The sequence below is a fragment of the Watersipora subatra genome, chromosome 10 (assembly GCF_963576615.1).
Source record: "Watersipora subatra chromosome 10, tzWatSuba1.1, whole genome shotgun sequence".
Lineage (NCBI taxonomy): Eukaryota > Metazoa > Bryozoa > Gymnolaemata > Cheilostomatida > Watersiporidae > Watersipora > Watersipora subatra.
Genome location: NC_088717.1, coordinates 39,993,012 through 40,017,876, shown reverse-complemented (window position 1 = coordinate 40,017,876; position 24,865 = coordinate 39,993,012). Strand labels below are relative to the sequence as shown.

At 35.0% G+C, this 24,865-nt stretch overlaps 1 protein-coding gene across 1 annotated transcript in view; it reads left to right on the top strand.

Moving 5' to 3' along the window:
- The first annotated feature begins 2,802 nt into the window (after positions 1-2,802).
- Positions 2,803-24,865, top strand: part of LOC137407068 (uncharacterized) — a 37,314-nt gene continuing 15,251 nt past the window's right edge. Inside the window, exons 1-12 of the mRNA XM_068093674.1 lie at positions 2,803-2,895; positions 3,805-3,863; positions 4,586-4,686; positions 6,093-6,257; positions 7,228-7,402; positions 8,979-9,148; positions 11,010-11,364; positions 13,860-14,014; positions 15,329-15,475; positions 19,351-19,406; positions 20,459-20,648; positions 24,041-24,313. Of these exons, the coding sequence (XP_067949775.1) occupies positions 3,845-3,863; positions 4,586-4,686; positions 6,093-6,257; positions 7,228-7,402; positions 8,979-9,148; positions 11,010-11,364; positions 13,860-14,014; positions 15,329-15,475; positions 19,351-19,406; positions 20,459-20,648; positions 24,041-24,313 (1,806 nt within the window). The 5' untranslated portion in view covers positions 2,803-2,895; positions 3,805-3,844. The remainder of the gene's footprint in view (positions 2,896-3,804; positions 3,864-4,585; positions 4,687-6,092; positions 6,258-7,227; positions 7,403-8,978; positions 9,149-11,009; positions 11,365-13,859; positions 14,015-15,328; positions 15,476-19,350; positions 19,407-20,458; positions 20,649-24,040; positions 24,314-24,865) is intronic.

Here is a 24,865-nt window from a genome sequence, read left to right as displayed (position 1 = left end):
ATGGATTAAAAAGAGCTAAGAAATGCTACAAAAAAAGCTAAGAAAAAAGCTAGAAAAGCAAGAAGATTGCGAGCACAGTTTGAGAGTGATATGGAAGAATTTAATTTACAAGACTACCAACAAATGAGCATTGATGATATAAGAAATATTTACATAAGAGAATGGCGGGATAATTGGCAGTATTATCGAAAATGTGCACTAAGATCTGTGATATTATCTCATCCAAGCTTGCGAGTGTACTGTGACCAGCAAGCACAGAGACTAAACATACTAGACTATCAAAATAGAAGCAATGAAACTCTAGGAAGTGTTATATCGCAAGCACTGTTTCAAGAAGAACGAGAAAGAGATATTCCCCGAAGATCACAGAGATTAAACAACTATATTGTATATGAGAGTTTCTGGTTAGATGAGCGTGCAATAGAACCTATAGTACTTACCTCTGCAGAAGCAAAAGATCCATGCTCTATATGCTTAGCTGATATTTCAGAAGCGGTGGCTACACTTTGCAAGCATATATTTCATAAAGAATGCATAGAGGAATGGGCTAAAAACTCAATCATATGTCCAATGTGCAGACAATCAATGCATATAAAAACTAAACTTCATGCTTTAAGCCTACATCAAATGACCTAATGTTCAGTCAAGCGTATAATAAATAGACAATCAGAGGTTTAAAGAATTTTGTATAATAAATAGGTGCAAAAAAAGCAAGCGTGACCAGCACCGAAAGGTCCTGCAGTCACGTGTCACTTAGGTGACAGCCGTGCCTGTTTCTAACTCTCTCCATTTTATTTTTGAATTTTTAATATCCATTTTTTTTAAATCAGCATGAGTTTGTGTATCTGATTTTGAGTTCTCATGGTTTAAAGAATTTTGTATAATAAAGGTACAAATGGCAAGCGTGACCAGCACTTAGGTCCTGCAGTCGCGTGCTCTTTGGCAGCCGTACCTTCTCTCCGTACAAATTTCTCACATTCTCCATTTTTCAAAATCCCAAGGATTTTGAAAACTTTTAAAAAACTTTTAAAATACTATCTAAAATTCTAGATTTTTTCATCTTTAGACAAAAATTGCCAGGGCGAAAATTCTGGTCCAGAATAGTTAATTCACATACTACTGCGGTTTGTCGAAAATATTTTTACAACGTTTAGAACAGACACGATGACCGACTTCTCTCAAGTCAACATTCCACGTGAGAAATTTTTTGAAAAGTACATAAGCGAGAGCAAGTATTCATTTTTATCGTTATACTCCTTTTTACTATAAAAGTTTAATTCCGCATGTGTATATAACTACAAGTTTCTATATTTAATTTGTTAGCTATAAATTCTATGACTGCTACAAACGTTACAAGACGGAGGAAAAATCATTTCCTCTTCAACAAAGTTGGAGGTCATAAATAAATAGGAAGAAGGCGCTCGTATTGTTAATATTGCCAAAGGATATGGTCGCAACCAATCAACAATTGCAATTATTATTATAAAACAAGAACTCTATTAAAGCAAGCACAAGGAGGAACTGACGACTTGAAGAAGTTAAAGACCATGCACAGGATCAGCGTTCAAGAGAAGCAGCCATTTAATGGTGACAAGGAAGTTGAAGAGACAGAAGAACCTACATAGGCAGAAAATTTTCAAGTGTTTAATTTACTGATATGGGCTGGTACATAAAAACAATACTGTACAATGCTACTATAATTTATTATACATTATTATAATGCATGAATAATTTATTTCACTTAACTACGCAAACGATTCTGGCGCAAATGTAAAAATGAGATCGTGCTGTCTTTGTCTGACCGAACGGAGAGAGAGAATGTCAAAGCTCTTTCTATAAATGTACGCATAAGAAGAATTGGCCTTCACCCCATATATAGCAATTGAACCTTGAGAAAAAAATTTCTTAACGGCATCGTAAAATGTAGACGCTTTGCTAAAATAATTAGCATGTGGTTATGGTATATCAAATATGATAACGCCTTAGATCGAAATTTCCTAACCGGGGCTTCGTAACGTGTGGGCTCAGTGCTAAAATAATAGCTATAGCTGGACAATCGAAACGACGAGTACACATACGACCAAGTTTGAGAAATATATATAGTTGGGAGTACAATTTGTATCTTTTGTTTGTAGTCATGTGAGTTGAAAGTGCGGGGGGGGGGGGGGGAAATCAAATTTATGCAAAGGCAAAAAGGGGAATTGAATGAAAAAGGTTGGGAACCCCTGTACTAAAAGGCATGTTATCAGCAACTATCTCCATAGGAGCTTGAATAACATCACCTGCAGTTTTCTTTGTAATCATTCTCAACTCTGGGTAGTGAGGGAAAAAATCTACCACTACTAAAAAGTCTTTTCCTTGAAAATGCAGGATATCCATCGCATCGCTACTAAGGGAACCAACTGTACAATCCCAAATCAATGCCATAGTTACAATATATCAAATAATTTCTACAACTGTCAAAACTACGCTTCAAAAATATATGTAAGTACTGCATATGGTGACAGAATATCATAGGTTGTCAGTATAGTAGGCTACTGTTCAACCAAACAGCAAACCAATTTGTCTCCTTTCAGTTTGGAGTTGTCCCTATTTGTCCACCGTGTCGCCCTTTCGTCTGAAGCTGTCGCCTTTGAACCAAAGTTTTTGTCTAAGTGCTTGTCGCCCCTATCGACTGTCGCCAAAAGTTCAATTACTGTTTTCGGGTCAGAAATGTCACAGGATACAAAATCATAGCACGCGTTACAGTTAGTGTATCGTACTCACGTGACATCTCACAGCGCCTCTATCTATCGGCTTTCAACTCTCAGTCGCAATATCCGCAGTTTCTGCGTGGGGAATTCCACAATATTTCTACAGTTTCTGTTTGCAAGAAGAACATCTGCTCGAGTTCAGGTGGTTTACTTTCACGTTAGAGATTTCTAGTTATAGTTAGAAAAGTTTATATTGGCTGCATTATATTTTGTTGATAATGCTGTTACATATGCATTAACAAACCTGCCAACCCAAGAGTGGGGCAATGCGTGAGATTTGGTTTTGGGGCAGTTGATGTATCAATGATAGTATATATAAAGTTGTGGAAATTGGGGCAAAAATCTCACGCATTTCTCAGACATTTTCATTTTTTCTTTGGGTTGATTGCGTGAGTCTCACGCCCAATGCGTGAGAGTTGCCAGGTATGTATGCATACTGATTTGACGTTCATCAAGAAAAGAAACGGCAAATGCTCTAACTATATATTTATTGGTCATAAGGGCTATCTTCTCAGCTTTGTATGTTAGCTAAATTTTACACTAGTTGAATAATACTGTGTTATAACTTATATTCAGTTTGATGACAGTCAGTTCAAGAGTTTGCGTCGGTAAAGAGATGCCAGAAATAAACATCATGTAACCATTTGTGTAATTATGGTATGAAGAGGGAGATTCAGTGCTCTAGGCCACAGACGCAGTATAGAGTTTAACATTACACTTTGGTATTTATTTGTGTGTCTTTTTGGGCATGGCCAATTTAAAGAAGGCCGTGCACATGCCCGCTTATATATTAGTAGTAAGCGACACTCGTTATACAAAACAGTAATATGCCGAAATACTAATTATAAAATGCCATCCGCAACACCTATTTACTAGTGAAAATAAATCACTTCCGGTAAGTTGCAAATGCACTCATCTAATTAGCCATACTGTAAATGTAGTAAAAAGGTAATTACTGTACAAAGGTATTTAATATTGACAGTATTACTTGATGTTAACACTAAATGAAAGTTTTGTCGTACTTCATTACATTGAAGTCACACTATTGTAGGTTGGAATCTAATACCAGGCTACGCTAGAGAGATTGCAAGATGTCGGAGTTCCTTAAAGGTATGCCCAATAATTCAAAGTCGTAGTTAAAGAACAACTCACCTTGCTTGGAATGTTAAAAGATAACGCATGAAAGAAACTAAAGTATGACTGTTTTCCAAAATGTATTTGTGTCAATGAGGTAGAGCTTTGGAGTTCTGCAGCATCAGTCATAAAGTATTAAGCTCTCATATAGAAAGAGGATAGTCAGGTTTTCTCTTGAAATTCACAATTATGTTGCATTTTACTAATCACAATTGTTGACTGAGCATAGACCAATTTATTTGTATGTTGTATGTAGGCCTACTTATTATATCAGTGAAAGAACTACTCGGTATTTAAAATTTTTCTTATTTTCCAAAAGAATTACTTCATATATGGGTATGGATACGACAATTATTAGAGTCTGCAATAAAACTTTTATAAATTTTATCTGACGTTTAGCTATAAACTGTTTTGAAACTTCAAGGCCAGCATTTTGTGTTTTTTTATCTTACATTTTCTTTTTTTGTGTGTTGCACTCAGTACATTTTATTATCACTCTTGTCATAGTCATTTTGGACATGCATAAACATCAATATCTTTGGAGTTTCTAAGCAAAAGTTAAAAGCTTCAGAAGTCGTTTTGAGTATGCACCAAGAGAAAGGATACAATAAATTTTATGACTTACAAGTGATTGATGACTATCTTTATATACCACTGTAAAATTGTATAGTAGGAGTCGATCGATTATATTTTACCAGTTGTTCAAGAAGATGTTATGACTTGCCTGAGAAGGGTGGATATTGAAGACGCGTGTGATATACTACACAACTATCTCTCAGACCCCAGTGACCTCACAAAGGTAGGGAAAAATGTTTCCTTGGCCTAATCCTCTGATGAATTACAATGTTGAAAGTAATATCCCTACTCTTTTCTGTAAGTAATGTCAAATAGCTTGATTTTTGTTCTCACGGTCATGCTTGAGAAGCATAGATCATGTGTTAACTTGAGCTGTAATAATAAATAACCAATTGGTTGGGTTGCCAGATCGGTATAAAACATAAAAACTGATCAATAGGTTGTAATGGATAAAAAACACAAAATCCTGTTATTTCAACGAGTATCAAACTTTTGTTGTAAACATTTTGTTCATTGTTCCTTCTGCTCATAAGTGCTAATATGCATGTATGATCGTAAACAATTATCTGCTTTTGATTGAAAGTTCAGTAACTGTATACAAGTTTAATAATTTGAAAAAAGCAAATTCTTCAACTTCTGCCTTACAAGCACTTCTAAAGCTTTAGAAGAAGTGTTTTTTATGTTGAGTTTTAATCTCAGTTTATTTGCAGCAAAGTTGTTTACAGCCTATAAAGCTAAAAAGCTTATATAATACGCTGTCTTATCATTCATAAAAATATGGTTTTGTGGAGAATTGACTGTTAATAACTTGCTAACTAGTCATTCACGATGAAGCTAGGTGAGTTTTATTGAAGTCCGTGTAAAGTTCAAACAAGTAAAGAGCAACAAGTATACACAAGTTTCTAAATATGTGGCTCACTTAAGCAATAGATCTCACTCATTGGTCTTTTTGATTCTATTATTGTTTTCCTGTTATCAATCAACTTAAAATTTGTTTTCAATTGGTGCGCATAAGCTCGCATACTTTAAAATTAAATTTCATAGCTTGCAATATGTCAGTTCACTTGTGTAGTTTTGTTCGTGTGCCTGTGAAGATGTGCTTTCTGATATGTTTAGACTGTTACCTTACATAGATAGGCATTGCTTTTTAGGGCTCTCTCAATGCTCTCCGTTGCCTGTATAAAATAGTTTTGCTCTTTCATGGCTATACATTTTCTTTTCTAAATTGCTGTGCTTGCTTAAGAATACTTGCAAACAACTCTCTATAACTGTATACGTATCTGTATGTTTATGCATTGGCCTATATCGTTGTGCTTTTATGAGTAAATTGTGAGTTATCGTAGGATTATGTACCTCTGTGTATGACTCCACTCCTATAGCTATGACATTACACGCATAACTGTACGCTCATTATAAAATTGTATTTTAAAATTGTTTTGAAACCTATAAACCTATGTATATTATAAATCTATTCTTTTTGACTATACATCTCCCAGTCATACCACAAATATCTCTGTATTACACAATTGGATGAATCTAAATTTACCCTTAAACACGCGCCTCTATTATGAGGCTGCTCTTCATAAGGCTACGCAATGTCCACTATTCCATTTTGGTATCAACTTTCAGAAGGACGCCAGAGACCAGCTTCTCTATACAGATGAAGTAAAACAATTCTTTCATGACAATGCTGGTATGTGGGACAAGAAATTTGTAGAATGCGTTAAGAGACTTGCTAGCTACACTGCTACACTCTTAAAGCCAAAACATATGAGACCTGAAGGCTTCTGGGAGGTATGTTAGCATTATTACTGGTTAATTTTATAAAAAGGAATTTGTAATACAAGCAGGCGCTATGACGCCCTGGTACCTAATATGTCCCATGTATGGTTGAAAGTTGCTCCAATTATATTCCGGAGTTGTGTTCTTTATATTATCAGTTTCTTTAAATTGAGTTCGCTATAACGTTTACGTTATTGGTAAAAGGATCATGATCCATTTTTGCATTTATCAAGTCTTTGTACTGTGAGGGTACAAATATGATCTACAAATTTAATATGAGCGTGAGGTAGATTAAAAGATCTACTTTCTCTCTTGTAAATATTATTGATCTGCAAAATGGTGAGGAAGCAAATTAATAAGGTGACAAGATGATACGGGAACGAAAATGATAAGGGTATGAGCTGATAAGGGGATGAGATGTTAAAGAGACGAGACAGTGCAATAAATTGAGAAAAAGAGTTAGTAGAATGAAAATGGGAACAAATGAAGAAAGATATAAAAAAGTTATTTCTACTTTATTATCAGCAAACACGCTTCTCAAATCATGAGATGGTTTATCGCTAGAACATTTTGTTTTTCATGAGATCTATTGATATCTGTTGTTAGCTATGTTCATGTACTAGAACTGATAGGCTTGTGAGAAGAGACCCATGAAAGGCGCTGGCAAACTTGCAGGCACTTCCCTTTGTTATCCAAATCTCTATATTCTATGCAATGCCTGCATTTCGTTTTTGACAATATTGGTTATAGAACCTTGTAGTCCGATATATTCACACTCTATCTCATCAGACTCTTTTCTGTTAGGGTGTAAGTACAAGTTAGAATTGTATCATATTTTTTCTAGTTCCCATTTTTGATCGCTTTTGATTGTTATTCAGGTTTTGGTCAGTCATTTGACCTATATTCTATCCATCATTGTATAGGCCTAAATCATATTCTTTATCCATCATTGCACTAACTGATAAATTGGTCTTTTTTCTAGACGATTATGCTAAGCAACCATATATATGAAGAGTACGTCTCTCCTTATCCCTCACACAATTTGGTGCTAGAGGCAATTGGCTACAGACAGATTGGAGAAAGCTACATATTCCGGAATGGAAATTACAGTATAGACAAAACAATAAAAGTCTGTTCAGATCTCCTTGTACTTCGGGGTAATTTTCAGCAAATTTGTATGGTTATATAGGCAGTCAACTCAAATGTATATCATGTAGTCAATAATAGTGATATTATTATTACAAGAATCAGAATTTGCTTGATAGCGTAAAAAGGTGATTTATCAAAAGTGTCCCTTTTAGACTGCACCACTTTTCTAGGTCACATTCAAATAAAGATAATCTTTTCTAGGTCACATTCAAATTAAGATAATCTTTTCTAGGTCATATTGGAATCAAGATAATCTTTTCTAGGTCACATTCAAATCAAGATAAACTTTGCTAGGTCACAGTTAAATCAAGATAATTTGTTTTACAAGAAAAGTTGTCGCTTCTCTCAATCTGATTTAATTTCAAGTCATATCTTAGGTTGTGATAATGTAGAGGCATATGGCTAGATGTGACCAATAAAAAGACAGTTGTATGATTAATATTTGTGAAAAACATATCGCTGAGTCTTGATTTGGATGTGATTACCACTCTTTTAACATTTGAGCTGTTTTCATGCTCATTTCTAGCTATTACAACTCTGACATACAACTCATCGATTAAGCAATTGTTTAAAATTAACTAAGTTTGCTCTCGCTTGGTCCTTTCTACCAGTATTTGCTTATTTATAGTGTTGCAAAGCATTTATATATATATATATATATTATACATATATTTTTATATATATACATATATATTTATATATATATGCTTATGTATACTCCGGATAACCCGTATGGGTGGTAAATTCTGCTCTAACTCGGGTCTCCTACCAGAGACCTGGGAATTTGAGCACTCGCCTCAAGATCTTAGCTGTTTCCAGTAGCGCACTTTTCTGCAACTCACCTGAGTTGATTGCTGTTGGTATTTGGGCAAGCCACATTTTATGCGCCGGTGTTATTGCGCCCAGTGCCCCAATGACTACTGGGATTACAGTTGTTCTTATATCCCAGCATTTTTCAATCTCTTCGCCAAGAGGGAGATATTTCTCTACCTTTTCTTTTTCTTTGCTGGCTATATTGTAGTCATTGGGTACTGCTATATCTATTATAGTAGCCCTCTTGTTCTCCTTGTCTACCACCACTATATCTGATTGGTTTGCTAGGACATGCTTGTCAGTTCGGATGTAGAAGTCCCAGAGGATCTTAGCGCGGTCATTTTCATTTACCTTACCAGGAGCTTTCCACCAGTGTTGTGGTTTATTAAGGCCATACTCATCACATAGACTTCTATAGACAACACCTGCGACATGGTTATGCCTCTCAGTGTATGCGTTTCCTGCTAGCTGCTTGCATCCACTGATGATGTGTTGGATGGTCTCAGGTGCATCTTTGCACAATCTGAATCTAGGATCGTCTCTAGTGTGATAGATTTTTGTTTGGAGTTGCCTTGTTGGGAGCACTTGCTCCTGGGCTGCCATGATTAGCGACTCTGTATTGGCCGTTAGGTTTCCTTTGTTCAGCCACATATATGTCTGGTGAAAATCACCAACCTTAGATATTTGTTGGAGGTTGGCCGCCTCAAGTCAAAAACTACCTAATTTTTTCGTAATGTTAGGATTGATGATTTGATTTTATGTTTGGTTTAGCCTTCGTTGAGGTCACACTAGGTATCAAGAGGGAGCGACCAGCAGTGTTACCAGTGAGGTCAGAGCTGAAGAAAGAAGGACCAATCAAAACCATTGATACTGAATCAACATGTGAAATATGCTCCAAGCCTGCTAGGTTTCTCTGTAGCAGTAGTGAATGTGAAGGAAAGGTTTGTTGTATCTATTTTATTTCCTTGTTAAGTTGAAAGTCAGACTTGGAGCAAATGTACAATTGTTCTGAACCTCTCTGTGGGATCGGCTTATATTTTGATTGGTTCATTTCCTCCTCAAATGCATTTCCTCCTTCCTCAAAGGCGTGTATGTAATGCCAAGTCTGCGGTAGAACAGATAACTCCTGTTAATATGCTTGTTTTAACAAACACTCAAAGAATTTTATTAATCACTAAGTGTACTTGGATTTCTTTTCAAGCAGGCTTTTGTGTTCCATATTTGTAGTATTGCATATCATTGCGAAGTGCATGTAATGATACTCATCAAACTTAGGGCTCTACAAGCCGGCCAGATTTTTCCAGTTCAATCTTGCAGAACAATATGAAATTTCAATCATACTTTGTTGAGATCTTTGCACATCCTGCTATGTTACTGTGACAACATTTTTGGACGTTTTAAAATCAGTAACTCGACACAGACATTTTAAATGTATGCAATTATTATTGTTATACCAGCGAGAAATTAAGTGTGAAAGAGGGCAGAGGCTGCAGTTTTATGCTGTAAATGATTCTACTCACTACTGAATAGGCAGGTATCAAAACTTGTCATGGGTCAAGCTTAGACATGTCAGCTCATGTTAGGGGCACCTGCGCCTGCATTTCATTCTAATCTTAACCTAAAACCAAAACTCATTGCATGTTAAAAATAACTTATATTTCACTTCGACCTAATCATAGGAATTTTGATGATTTATAGCTGCTACCATTGCTCTAATATCATTGAATGTAAGCAATGATATACAGCCCCCAAGGATAGCCGACGGCTATCATATAGGGGGGGGGGGTTTAATGATGGAGCTCAGTTAGGATTGTGCTAGCCTGGGTTTCGGAGCAAACACAACTCTCGCGTGGCGGTCAAGTTGCTTTGTTAGGTTTTGGAAAACATGACTCGCTGTTATCGTTCATTCGCTCATTCAGTCAGTAGACCCGCGTTTCATAATAGCAAACCTTGAATTTCTACAATGTAGGGGTGATACCTAACCAAAATAATGGGTCCATGCAAAATAAAACATTTCAAATTACCTATTTTTAGTAATTTTAAAATTGGTAAAGGTCGTAATCTATGCTTAAAGTTGAATATACTTTACCCGAAATTACCCGAACAACGGCCTTTTTTCCTAGTTTTTGATTAATATGTTGCCACCCTTAATAGAAAATGACAAAGTGTTTCATCGTTCTCACATTGCTTTATCTGGCCAATAAGATGGGACAGCAGGCAAAGCTGTGCAGTGTAGTTTTTATACTCAAAATCTAAATACAAAACCGAATTTGGGCTGTTTTACGATGGTGACTATTAATATCACGAATGCTTGCGAATGGCAACTGGCTGATCATAATGGTGACAATATTGGAATACTGTATTTATTTGACAACAAAATGAATTCAACAGATAAGTAAAATAACCACTACAGTTCATAGTATTTGTAAATTTACAGGAGGCTTTATTCAGCATATTTGTTTGTTCGGGTGCCGTGTTCGGGTTCATCCCAACAGAGCTCCATCATTAAACCCCGCCCATATGAGAGCCGTCGGCTATCCTTGGGGGGCTGTATATCATTGATGTAAGTTTGACATAAGCGGTATTTTTCCTTTTAAAAATGAATTTTTAAAGTGTTTTATGAATATAAAAGTTATTTAAAATATAAAAGTACACATTGTTATTGTTGTCGTCTGTTCATTCTGAAGGAAGATATTTTCATTGATTTCTCTTTTCAATATTGGTTCTAACAATTCTGGAGCCAATTTGGAGATCTCTTTAGAACCAGATGCCTCCACTTTCTAGTTCACTCTTCTATTGTAGGCATGGTGTGACAAATGTAACGACAAGTGGCATGTTAAGAATCCTAAAAGAGGAAACCACCCGTACAAAGAAATACCTAATTATAAGCAACAGTCACCACCCATTGCCCCTAAACCCATTGCCCCTAAACCCATTGCCCCTAAACCCATTGCCCCTAAGCTCATTTCCAAACCCACAAATCAAACTCCACCTCCTGTGGCACCGGCTAGATCCACAATTAAAGATAAAGACAAGAAATCTGCTGTTCCTAAGGCTGCTGCCCGACCTGTTCCTGCTCCACGACAAAATAAACTATCGACTTCCAACGCAAAAGACCCTGCAAGTCCAGCTGTCCAGCAACGAACTCAACTTCCAGGTAGCCTAAGTTTCATTTGCATTAGATTTAGGATCTGTTAAAAGACGATTCATCCTTTGTTTTGCTTTCTCCACTGGTATGGAAATAATAGCCAATGTCAAGATTGATCAAGCGCTTTCGTGGCTGCCTTGAGATAACCACACTGGTGTGATAAAGATTTTCACCGTTTTGGTGGTATGGCCTCGCTTAGCTGGATTTATTTGATAGGTAATTTTACCAAAAGTTTGTATGCTTCAGATAGTTTTTTATGATTGGCTCTTCACTGTTATAGTATTCTGTTGTTTGTCAAACTTCTGATGTTTACCGTTAGAGTTCTTACGTGTTATTGTTGTGTTAGAAACCTTTGGCATCCGGCCTATGCATTAGGTTTTATATCTACCAGAACTGGTTGATTTCGATTTAAGGTTGATAATATGCTGTTGCTGAGAGAATGTGCTTACTTCTGGTCATTATGTCACACCACATTGATGCTCTCACTGTAAACACTCCATTTTGTGTCGTACTTTACACAGTTAGTCTCATTTTGTCAAGTGAAACAAAGTTGTTAGATTGGGTCTGCTTTTGAATCGGTGGTGCCTTAGACGAGTCATTGATTTATGGTTAAAGTCACGAATTAGCTTGAGCTTGTCATATCAGCTTGTAACATAACATAGCCTGTGCTCCACCCCGCAAACTTTGGCAAGTTCTTCTCACCTGACTGATCTTGTCATGTATTTGTGCCTGATTTAAATATGAAAGTGGCATTTCAACACACTTGTTTTTTAACTGATGTGTATTAATTAACAAAATTTATTTGTAGAAGTCTAATGGCTTGTGCTGTTAATATGTGAATGCCACAGTACTGTTTGATATGCTCTCCGCAATTTTTTCTAAGTACTTTTTATGCTGAACCGTAAAAGTTGTTAGTGCAGAAATTTATAAACAATTATTTTACAGCTTTTTTAGTCTTTTATGTCAGACTGCAATTGTGTACTATGCATATTTTGGTAAAAAGAAAAATGTAACAAGACATTATCATTCATCTCAGTGGTTTTTAGCTTTTTAAACCTCGTACTTATAATTTATTGTTCCATTAAATTTCACAGAGTTGCAAATTGTGAAAAATACTTTTTTATGGTTGTATAAAACTGCAGGTAATTGTCAGTGTAACTCAAATAGCATATTTTGTCTACCTATTAAATTAGTTCAATGTAAAAGCTTAGTTCTCTAAAACTAACATTGTGCTGCAGTCGAGTTAAAAAGTAAATTTAATTTTCCTGAATTTTTTTTGACTGCAGTTTTTTGTATCATATTGTGTTGTTTCAGTAGTGAACATTCTATTTTGAAACCAGCAAACTTTTAAACATCGCTTACTACCCGCCCTCCTTACTACTCGCCCTCCTTACTACTCGCCCTCCTTACTACTCGCCCTCCTTACTACCCGCCCTCCTTATGCTCAAGTGTGTAGTAAGCGACGTCTTTAACACTGAAGCCTGAGCCCGAGATAATTCGGAACGTTTCTTTCGCATTAACTCTACGTTAAAAAAAACTCGGCTGTGGATTTTGGCTTTGCTTATTCTCTTTCCAGTTTAAGTAGAATTATGAAATTCTGGTCGCTAAGTGCGAAATATGTTTTCACTATAGTTCCAACATTTCAAGTTGACTGGACTATAGACTTTTGAGATATTGTTGAAATGCTGAGGGCATATCAAAGCAGCAAAGAAATGAAAAGACTGCCTACAGGCCATTAGTTTCTAATGACACGTCGATTGATGCTCATGATAATGGCGGCTCAGAAATACACAAAGCTAAAAAGCTTCTCATTTGCAGCAAGAGCTTTACATTAAAACTAGTTGTTTTGCTTTTCATAAAAAGACATACCATCTATCAGTGTCAGCGTACTGCAATCATTGTTTTTTTTCAGTTACCTCTACTACATCACTTTTTGAGAGAGTGTAAAACAAGAGAACTATCCATTTTATTTGATTTCCGTTGTTTCATCGAGTTCTATAAGTTCGGAGCTTCATAATAATATTTAGTTCCAAAGAATATGTGCTATTCTACGTGCTGTCACAGTTGATGGAAACTTGTTAGTACTGTCCAGGATCAGTGGCTTGTATGTACAAGAATAGACTTTAAAGTGTTATAAAAGCTCAAATTGTAGAATTACTTTTTAAAAATGTTGTGATCATTCAATGAAGGAATGATGAAAATCCTTCACTTCTGTGTAAGCCGTTAAAGAGTCACCCACGTCAAAATATTTTAAATTTTGACATGAGTTGCTCTTCAAGGAATAAATAAAAACACTAACCCATCTTCAGGTGACTTTTGTCATAGGTAATTCACCAATAGAAAAAGGCTTTCCGTTTAGACAATGACTTGTGGATCTTTTTTCATGTCAGCAGAAAAAACAACATCAACAAAAGAAAGCATTACATTACCATTGCAAAGTCATATTGTTTTCAAGTATTGCAGTTCACGAGTCCCCAGTGTCCATATGATTGTCTAATTCATAGTTTATATGAAGGAGATTAACAAACTGCAAGAGTTGGTGGACAGCATGCTGTCATCGAATGACATCGGATTGTTCCAACAGCGCATCATTTCTATCGATAAAGCCATGAAAGAACTTCATATCAAGATAGCTGACGAACCACCAAGCTCAAGTCGAGTCAGTAAACAAGTTTTAATGTTTTACTATAATAGAAAGTCTGAAGTAGGAAAGTAGAGCTAGGATAAAACTAGCTCTTTCCATGCTTTAGAGGTGTTTTGTATGAGTTGTTACCAACTTTCATAATTTCGACTTAATTTGCATGTTAGAATCAAGGAATATTTTTATGTTGATAAACTGTTCCTAGCACATTTGGCATGGTTGTTACCCGATTTTGGCTATTTATCTCTATTGACTTGTCAGCGACTTTTTAGGTAATTAGAGAATACATGGGTAATAAGATAACTACCCAATTAATTTGAGTAACTCAAGCTAGTAAAGCTAGAAACCTACTATAATAAGAGCCTAAGTCCTTCATCTGAAGGTGTAATGATCTATAACCTAATCATGAACTTAAAGCATTCTAGTATTTTCACAAGTGATGCATAAGTATGTGCCCTATTATACCAAACTATGGCAAGGACAGTGTAGTGCATTAGATTAGCTCGTAGGTCTGCAGACCTGGAGGTTTTGAGTTTAAACTGATTCAAAGTGAATTTTCCAATCCTTCATCGCTATAACTGGACAGATGAATGACAGACAGACAAACACCAAGATTAATATATAGTGATATATTTAAGTTTAAAGGTTGAGTTTCTATCAGCTTTTTTATTAATTGCTTTAAACCAAAAATATGGTATATCATTTTCAACTATACTAAACTTATATAAACAGCTATGGTAGAAAGTACATACAACACATGGTTTGCTACACTAACTAGATGTCATTTGTTTTGGTTGAAGAACTTTAATGATTACTGTTTTCATTTGTCAAAGAGTTTTTCATAGGAGCTGTTCCTTGAAGAAGCGTAATAGAAAAGTATCAAAAATTCATAGTTATTTTTTACATTTTTATGCGTCAAAAAATACTGCAATAAAAATGTTGAAGACTGTGAAATGCAGGGATTGTGATTGTTGTAACCAGCTGATTAGGTCAGTACTAGATTACTTGATACAGCATTCATGGAAACTGACATCTTTTATTTGTTTCAACTGCGAAGCATACTAGCATGATTTACCTGCTGCATTTTTTGTGGCAAGGCAAGAAAGATACTGCAAACTTCTTGATAACAAAAAAATTTCAGCTGATACTTGGCTGCTTTTAGCCTAAATGTTGCTCCTTTAGAAAAAAAACTACTGTACTATGAACTGCCCTATTTTATGTTTCATCTAATAATATTTTATCAAAGTATTCCTTTTGACTTTAAAATGTAGTTTAAAATGGGAAATTTTGAAAAAAAATTAGTAATCAAGCATTATTTGTTTATTTTTGAAGAAACTACAGTACAACACGGAACTCATTGCCATGAGCAAACAGAAGGAGAGACTTGAAGACAGACTCTTTGAGCTGGAGAGGGAGAGAAGAACCAACCGTGCATTTGAACAACAATCTGCAAAGACGGAGGACATCGGTGAAGAGATGGTGAGTTTCCAGAAAATTTGAAATTTTCAGTTAGAAATTCCATTTTAACATGAGGTGTGTAGGCTACTAAAGTCTAATTTTCAACTGTGTATGTTGGCTGTGTAGTATTAGCTTGAAATTAGAAAAGTTGAAGCAAGTGTTCCGTCTCTCTGTACAATGGTACATCAGATCAGTGACAGTGCATACCTGTACAAGGTTACATCAGATCAGTGACAGTGTTTATCTGTACAAGAGTACGTCAAATTAGTGACAGTGCATACCTGTACAAGGTTACATCAGATCAGTGACAGTGTTTATCTGTACAAGGGTACATCAGATTAGTGACAGTGAGTATCTGTACAAGGATACATCAGACCAGTGACAGTGTTTATCTGTATAAGGTTACATCAGATCAGTGACAGTGTTTATCTGTACAAAGGTACATCAGATCAGTGACAGTTTTTATCTGTACAAGGCTACATCAGATCATTGACAGTGTTTATCTGTACAAAGTACATCAGATCGGTGACAGTGTTTATCCGTACAAGGGTACATCAGATCAGTGACAGTGTTTATCTGTACAAGGGTACATCAGATCAGTGACAGTGCATATCTAGACAAGGGTACATCAGATCAGATACAGTGTGTATCTGTAGGTACATCATATATCGGGTATCTGTATGTTGTCAAAATTTGAAAAACTGATTTCAAACAAAATAGAGCTGCTAACAATAACATTAATTAGTTTTTCTTTCCAAAGGACAATATTAAATATATATAGCACAAGTATAAAGGACAATATTAAATATATATAGCGCAAGTATAAAGGACAATATTAAATATATATAACACAAGTATAAAAGATAATATTAAATATATATAGCACAAGTATAAAGGATAATATTAAACATATATAGCACAAGTATAAAGGATAATATTAAATATATATAGCACAAGTATAAAGGACAATATTAAATATATATAGCACAAGTACCAAGGTCAATATTAAATATATATAACACAAGTATAAAGGACAATATTAGATATATATAGCACAAGTATAAAGGACAATATTAAATGTATATAGCACAAGTATCAAGGTCAATATTAAATATATATAGCACAAGTATCAAGGTCAATATTAAATATATATAACACAAGTATAAAGGACAATATTAAATATATATAGCACAAGTATAAAGGACAATATTAAATATATATAGCACAAGTATAAAGGATAATATTAAACATATATAGCACAAGTATAAAGGATAATATTAAATATATATAGCACAAGTATAAAGGACAATATTAAATATATATAGCACAAGTATCAAGGTCAATATTAAATATATATAACACAAGTATAAAGGACAATGTTAAATATATATAGCACAAGTATAAAGGATAATATTAAATATATATAGCACAAGTATAAAGGATAATATTAAATATATATAGCACAAGTATAAAGGACAATATTAAATATATATAGCACAAGTATAAAGGACAATATTAAATATATATAGCACAAGTATAAAGGATAATATTAAACATATATAGCACAAGTATAAAGGATAATATTAAATATATATAGCACAAGTATAAAGGACAATATTGAATATATATAGCACAAGTATAAAGGACAATATTAAATATATATAGCACAAGTATCAAGGTCAATATTAAATATATATAACACAAGTATAAAGGACAATATTAAATATATATATAACAAAAGTATAAAGGCAGATTAATGAAGGTATAGTAACTAGGATTGCCACGTAACTGATATTTATATACTCGTAGCTTATGATTGTTTCTTTAGCACTTTGAAGTCTAATCTTGTATATACAAGTAGGTCGACCCCTAATATTGTATATACAAGTAGGTCGATCCCTAATATTGTGTATACAAGTAGGTTGACCCCTAATCTTGTATATACAAGTAGGTCGATCCATAATATTGTGTATACAAGTAGGTCAAACCCTAATCTTGTGTATACAAGTAGGTCGATCCCTAATCTTGTATATACAAGTAGGTCAAACCCTAATCTTGTATATACAAGTAGGTCAAACCCTAATCTTGTATATACAAGTAGGTCAAACCCTAATCTTGTATATACAAGTAGGTCAAACCCTAATCTTGTACAAGTAGGTCGATTCCTAATATTGTATATACGAGTAGGTTGATTCCTAATCTTGTATGTACAAGTAGGTCGATCCCTAATATTGTATATACAAGTAGGTCGATCCCTAATATTGTATATACAAGTAGGTCGATCTCTAATATTGTATATACAAGTAGGTCAATCACTAATCTTATATATACAAGTAGGTCAATCTCTAATCTTGTGTATACAAGTAGGTCAATCCCTAATCTTGTATATAGAAGTAGGTTGATCCCTAATCTTAATCTTGCACAATATTAACAGCATTCCCTTGACTGTGAAAGCAATCAGGATAGCACAACTCTTTTTGAACTGAACATAATTCTGAACTCACAAGCTTGTAAAATTCAATAGAAAACAAATCAAATAGAGCAAATTTTTTAACACTCTCTCAATCATGTGATATTTTAGAGGTAACTGAAGAAACATAATGATTGCGGTACACAGAACAGATTGAGTGTGTATATTTGTTATGAAGAGAAAAACCATTAGTTTCAGCAAAAAAGCTTTTGTCGCTGAGGAGAAGAACCTCTCTAGATTTGTCTCTTTTTATCCTTTATTACCAAAAACTTTAATCAGTGTGTCATAAGAAACTAATGTTCTGTCAGCAACCATGTTTCATTTCTCAGTCAACTAGAAGTACCCTTGGTATTTCAGCGAAATCTCAAGAACTAATCACTCAATCACCTTGAAACTTCGGAAATAAGCAAACTTGATACGTATAATGTTACCAAAATCCCATTATATTACATAAATTGTAAATATAAAAAACATAGCGAAACTAGGTGGCCAAGTGTACTTGGATGTAAGATCCAAGTTAGATTAAGCATCACCCTAAATTACGTCGAGCAATACTCCAAATTACGTCGAGCAGTACAGCCAATTACGTCGAGCAAACCCCAAATTAGGTCGGGCAATACCTCAAATTTGGTCGAGCAATATCCCAAATTAGGTCGAGCATAACCCCAAATTAGGTCGAGTAATACCCCAAATTAGGTTGAACAATACCCTAAATTAGGTCGAGTAATACCCCAAATTAGGTTGAGTAATACTCCAAATTAGGTCGAGCAATACCCCAAATTAGATCGGGCAATACCTCAAATTAGGTTTAGCATTACCCCAAATTAGGTCGAGCATAACCCCAAATTAGGTCGAGTAATACCCCAAATTAGGTCGAGCAATACCCCAAATTAAGTCGAGCAATACCCCAAACTATGTTGAGTAATACCCCAAATTACATCAAGCAATACCCCAAATTAGGTCGAGCAATACCTTGAATTATGTTGAGTAGCACCCCAAATTAGGTCGAGCAATACCCCAAACTATGTCGAGTAATACCCCAAATTAGATCGAGCAATACCCCAAATTAAGTCGAGCATAACCCCAAATTATGTCGAGCCCAAGCTTCAAAGTGTTAAATGTAATTATTTGTAGAATTGAATGACTCTGCGATGAAGTTATGACCTAGTTTACAATGAATCCTGCCTGAACTAAGAGACTTATAATCCTTTGTTAAAAAAAGAAGGAATGAGTAATCAAATTTATGATAGCAAAAAGCTCATTCGCTGAGTTCATGGTAGATAAATGCATGGAGCTGATTACTTTTACGACCGTTTTGCATCATCTTATACCACTTTTGTCGTTAGCACGTAGTTGAATATCATTGTTATATTTTGCATACAGTTTAATACGAAATGCAAGGGACTGAGGCTTTTATAATTTGTAGGAAGTAGAGGAAGGCCCAGGCTTGGAGGCTGATGATATCAGTGATGCAGATATTGCGTAAGTTTCTCCATATCCTAGTATCATTATTTAAGGCTATGATCTGTCATATTTTTTCTGAATAATGATCTTAGTTATGCCTTTAAAATTATCAAAGGTAATTTTGGATTTATCTGCTGTTATTGTGTGTATATTATACCAAGTGTGCCTTATTACAAGTATAAAGAGCTACATACAGCTGTATGTACCTTTCCTACTATCAATGCTCAGTGTAGCTAAACCTCTGTACTTCAAAAGTTGTTGTTTATACTCTGCTGTAGCGTCGCCCTGAAAAAACTTGTGCATTATGCTATCCGTTATGTTTTAATAAGGTTAGGAATTAAAAAATTTACAACTGCATTTGAGTTATTAGTGCTTGGAATAGTTCATATACAATAATACCTTGAGATACAAGCTTAATACATGTTGGGACTGAGCTCGTATGTCGATTCACGTGTATCTCTTATCAATTTTCCTATATAAAATAACTAAACACAAGTTAATCCGTTCCCATACTCTGAAAAAAACATTTAAAATCAGTACATTACTATGAAAAAACATGTATTTAATTGTTTTAACTCACCACCGATGCTCACAAAGCAACAAATACATGTACTTATTTAGTTGTAATGATCTGCAATAAAGTGTGACATTATTATGTGCAGTACTGTATAGAGTTCTTACCTTCAAGGCAGACTGTAGCAGCTAATGACGGTGCAAGACTTAATGGCAACATATCTGGTACGCTACACTTTTGTGGCATAAACTAGAACATAAACGTAACATAAATTTGAAACTTTGTTAAAATGAACTTGGCGTACTATACAAACACACGAAAATACGTTTCAATCTTATGTTACATCAAACTTATTTCTGATTTTTTGTCGGAACCCGCGTATCTCAAGGTCACACTCTAATTAATATTTCACTGTTGATGTTATCGGGTAGTAGCTATTGTTTTATCATAAGTATGTTTGTCGATAAGCTGTTTTTTTAATTGTAAACAATGTCTATATCTTTTTGTGAAAAAAGTTTTCAAAAATAGATAGATATTAATTTCTTACCCATTGTAGGAGTGCGTGCGCACCCAGCCCGCTTACTTACCTTAAACCCGTTGCTCAGGCTGAAATGGCTGGCTACTCAATGGATGAGATACTGTTGGGACTCAAAAACTCTCCATTTTTAGAGCTGATGGATTGGCTGACTTTATCTTACCCACGTATTCAGCAGGAAGTCCTTGATGCTGCAGAACAGACTCCTTATGTAAGTCGCTGTTGCTGCCAATCAGCGACAACAATCTTTGATGTGTCTCCTGCTATGGAAATAATAGCCAATAAGTCGAGATTGGTTACATATTTTGAGAGAAGATTTTTGCTGTTCTGTGGTCTAGCCATGCTTAGCTAGATTTATTTGATAGGTAATTTTACCAAAAGTTTGTATGTTTTAGATAGTTTTTATAGGTTTTTCACTTTTATAATATTCTATTTTTTATCAAACCTCTGATGATTGTCATTACAGTTCTTACGTATTGGGAGTCCTACCACACAAAGTTGTCGTCAGAATAGTCACTTTTGAAATCACTGTCGTCACTTTTAAAATCACTGTCGTCACTTTTAAAATCACTGTCGTCACTTTTAAAATCGCTGTCGTCACTTTTAAAATCACTGTCACCTTTTTAAGTTGATAACCAAAACAACCTCTTTCTTCAACTTCATATTTGTTATTTTAATACAAATATCTATTCTGGTGGCACTGGGTTGCGTTAAAAACCTGAAACTCGCTCAGTTTGAACTTCTGCTAACCAAAAGCATGGTTCAACCAGCGATCTTCACAAACTTATTAGTGATGTTTGGGAGTGTTGCTGATTACTCCGCGAAGAGTGACAGCCGTCTTGGGTTTTCAGGGCTACATTTCTTGTACTGAAAATAGACCGAGATTGTCTTTCATAATCACTGTCAGTCACAGACTTGGAAACGGATTTGCTGTCAATGTCGTGGCATTTCATTGCTGGTTACTTTAATTATATGGCAGTCTATAAATTCTGGGCCAGATGCTTCAAACACAAACTAGTAAAGTTTCGGTTGAACGTGTTGATTTATGGACAAATAATAAGTTAGTAAAGGTACGGCTACACGTAACAAATTTTTCGTTGGTTCTAACAAAAATCACGAAATGATTGAAACACAGAATTATTCTGCGCTGCTAGAATCGTGCTAGCGAGCACGATTCCAGGAGCTTTTGCAATTAGTATAGTCCAAGAGGCGTATAATGACACACAATAAAAGTATAAGTGCAATTCAACATAGTACACACGATGCAACTGCTCAGATTGCGTTATTGTATGTATTTATTGTTTGGACGCTATAGCTACAAATTGTTTTTTTTAATTATATTTCCTTTTTAGCAGCAACAATTTTGTGGTAGAAAATGTTGCCATCTTTAGCGCAATCAAGTCGGTTGCATCGTATTTACTATGGTAAATTTTCGTAATATTTTTCTTGCTTGTCGCATTATGTTCTCGGACTACATATATCTTAAAAATTGCTAAAGTCGTGCTCGCTAACTAACAATAGCGCAACTTAAACAGTTACATCGTGTGTTCTATTTTGAATTGCTTTCGTACTTTTATTGTGTGTCGCGATACATGTCTTGGACTATACTAATTGCTAAAGCTGCAACATGTAGAATCGTGCTCGCCAATAATTTGTTTAATCTGTTAAAAGCGTTTCGTCGACGAACTCGGTGGGCATGCACAGCTCAAATAATTCTGTGAATTTCGACCGATTAATTCTGCGTTTTTCGTGATTTCGGCCAGAACTCAAACCAACGAAAAATTTGTTACGTGTAGCCGTACCTTTAGTAATCCTACTTACACAATCATCGTCACCTACATTGATAAATGGTCGTCTCGTCTGTCACTTTTTAAATATCCCTGTCGTCGGGTCGTCAGAATCGTCACAAAACATGGGAGGACCCCCCGTATTATTGTTGTTGTTAGAAACCTGTGGCAGCTGGCTTATGTGTTGGGTTTTATATTGGTAGTGTATTAGGGCTGACAGCATAACAAGTGTACTTGTGGAATTTTCCGACATCACTTGCGAACAAACAGTAGTTTTCTAGTAAAGGTTGACTTGCAACAAAATTCACATTACAGTTATTTGGTATCAAAAGATTCACCATGTTTTACTCTGTCGTGTTGTAGGTGCCAAATATGTGGAAACGTAATTACAAGCTCTTAAAAGCTCAAAAGCGAAAAGCCGCTATACTGTAGATTGGAATCTCTTTATTTCTCTGACGTAGTCATGTAATTCATTTATTGTCTTGTCACGTGATGTTCTCACGTGAATTGAAAGGCCAATAAAAACCTCAATATAAAACTTATTGTAGCACTAGTTTATGACAAACACTTCGGGTTTTACCGAAGACCCCGTATCAAATATAGATACTCACTACTTTACAGTTTTTTTTCCGTTTGGTCTAATCGGCAAGTCGTAATCTGATCACGTGACCCAATACTTCACAAATAATTTCTGCAGCACTTTTCGACTATTACAAGTGACCAAAAGTCTCGTCATGATTATCAGACAATGATATGTACTCCTTCAAGCTAAAGCTAAAAAATTAAATGAATTCTTACAGTAAGTTGTAAGATATCACTGCTAAAAGTGACAGCATTACAATGACGATAAAACAGACGCGTAAGAACAATAGACATGGTTTTATTGAATGCGTGAAGTATATTTGTGAAAGTATTTCGACGAATAAGGTTGCATGAAAGTGTAAACAGAAACCATCTAACACATCTACGTCCCATTTGAGCCATTTTGGAAAGAGAACCCAAACTATGGCGGTCTCGTGTGGCTGCGATTGACTGTTCGTTTTTGAGCTTTTAAGAGCTTGTAATCACATTTCCACATATTTTGCACCTACAACACAGCAGAGTAAAACATGATGAATCTTTTTATATCAAATAACTGTAATGTGAATTTTGTTGCAAGTCGACCTTTAAGGTAAAGTAGCTAAAGATATGGAGCTAAAGTTGTTAGTGCACAAATATTCATTCTAAACTTGCTAAGCGTACCCAGTTCAATTAAAATTACAATTTCAATGACAGCAGTCATTCTCTATCTGCTTGAATATGAACTTACACAGAATCTTAGTAGCTTTTATCAGAAGGTATCAGTATTTTTTATCATTTGTGATTATTTTTGATGTTTGAGATTATCTGACTACCAGGATGTTTCAAGATGAAAATTGACCAAACTTGATCCCGATTAAAATGCTCAGCTCAAGCAAAAAAGTGATTGTGGTTGTTTTTGATGTGTAAGTACCTTAAACATCAAGGACTGGGTGTAAGATAGTTTCTGATATCGAAACTAGTAACAAAATCGTGTTAGATTACATTATTTGGTACATAAATAGAGAATGTATGTAGATATTTAACAATAAAACGTAGCTGAACTATAAAATAATGACCTATAGCTCAATATATATATATATATATTATATACGATATATACAATATGCAATGATTGTAACAAGTAAATTTAGCAGCTATAACAAAATGGAACATTTTTGTGCGGGGATAATTACACAATCATCACAATACCAAGCCAGTTATTATTATTGTTCTTCTACCTTCCATGTACATGTAGATACCAAAACTGACCAAGATAGAAGTTCGAGAGGCCGTAATAACATACGGGAAAGACTACGAGATATCTACTAGCAACGTCCAACCTATTCTCACGCTTTGTCTCAAAAACAGAAAGAGGCTTATTCAGGAGCTCAAAGAGATGTTCACCATCGAGGATGATGGAGATCATTTTTTTGTTGCGGTTGAGGTCATCACATGTGATGTAATAGAGGATTGCTTGCAAAAGGCTGATGGGGATGTGGAAACAACAAAGAATTTGCTGAATGAGCGGGTAAGGAATGAAATTCATACCTTTTATTAATAACTACATGAATGCCCGGCGACACCCGGCGACATCGGTTGCCTGGGTAATAAAACTTTTTATCAACATTGTGTCTAAAAAGCTGGTTTCTCAAAATCCAGAACTTTCATAGCAAGTTTTTATTTTTCAAAAAGTTCATTAAGCTTCCGCAGAGACATGGCTTAACCACCGTTAGAAAAAGAACCATACACTTTTAATTTTAATTCTGGAACGAGATTTCTATTGGCCAAAAGAATTAGTTGAGATAACAAAGTCAATTTTTTGTTTTGGAAAACAGGCTAAAGCTTTGTCATTCATACAAGTTGTTTACAGTTAATGTGTAATTTAGTTATTTAATATTTTTGAACCAGTAGCATTATTAGGAATAAACTAATTGGTGTGGTCTGAAGCATCCCTCGTAATAATGGTTGGTTTCCATTGATGTTTTGAGGAAAAGTACGTAATTAGAACTGTTGGTAGCATATTGCTGAAGGTACAAATGGGTTCACCAAAGCTCAGTTTAGAAGATGGAGAGTTTTATCA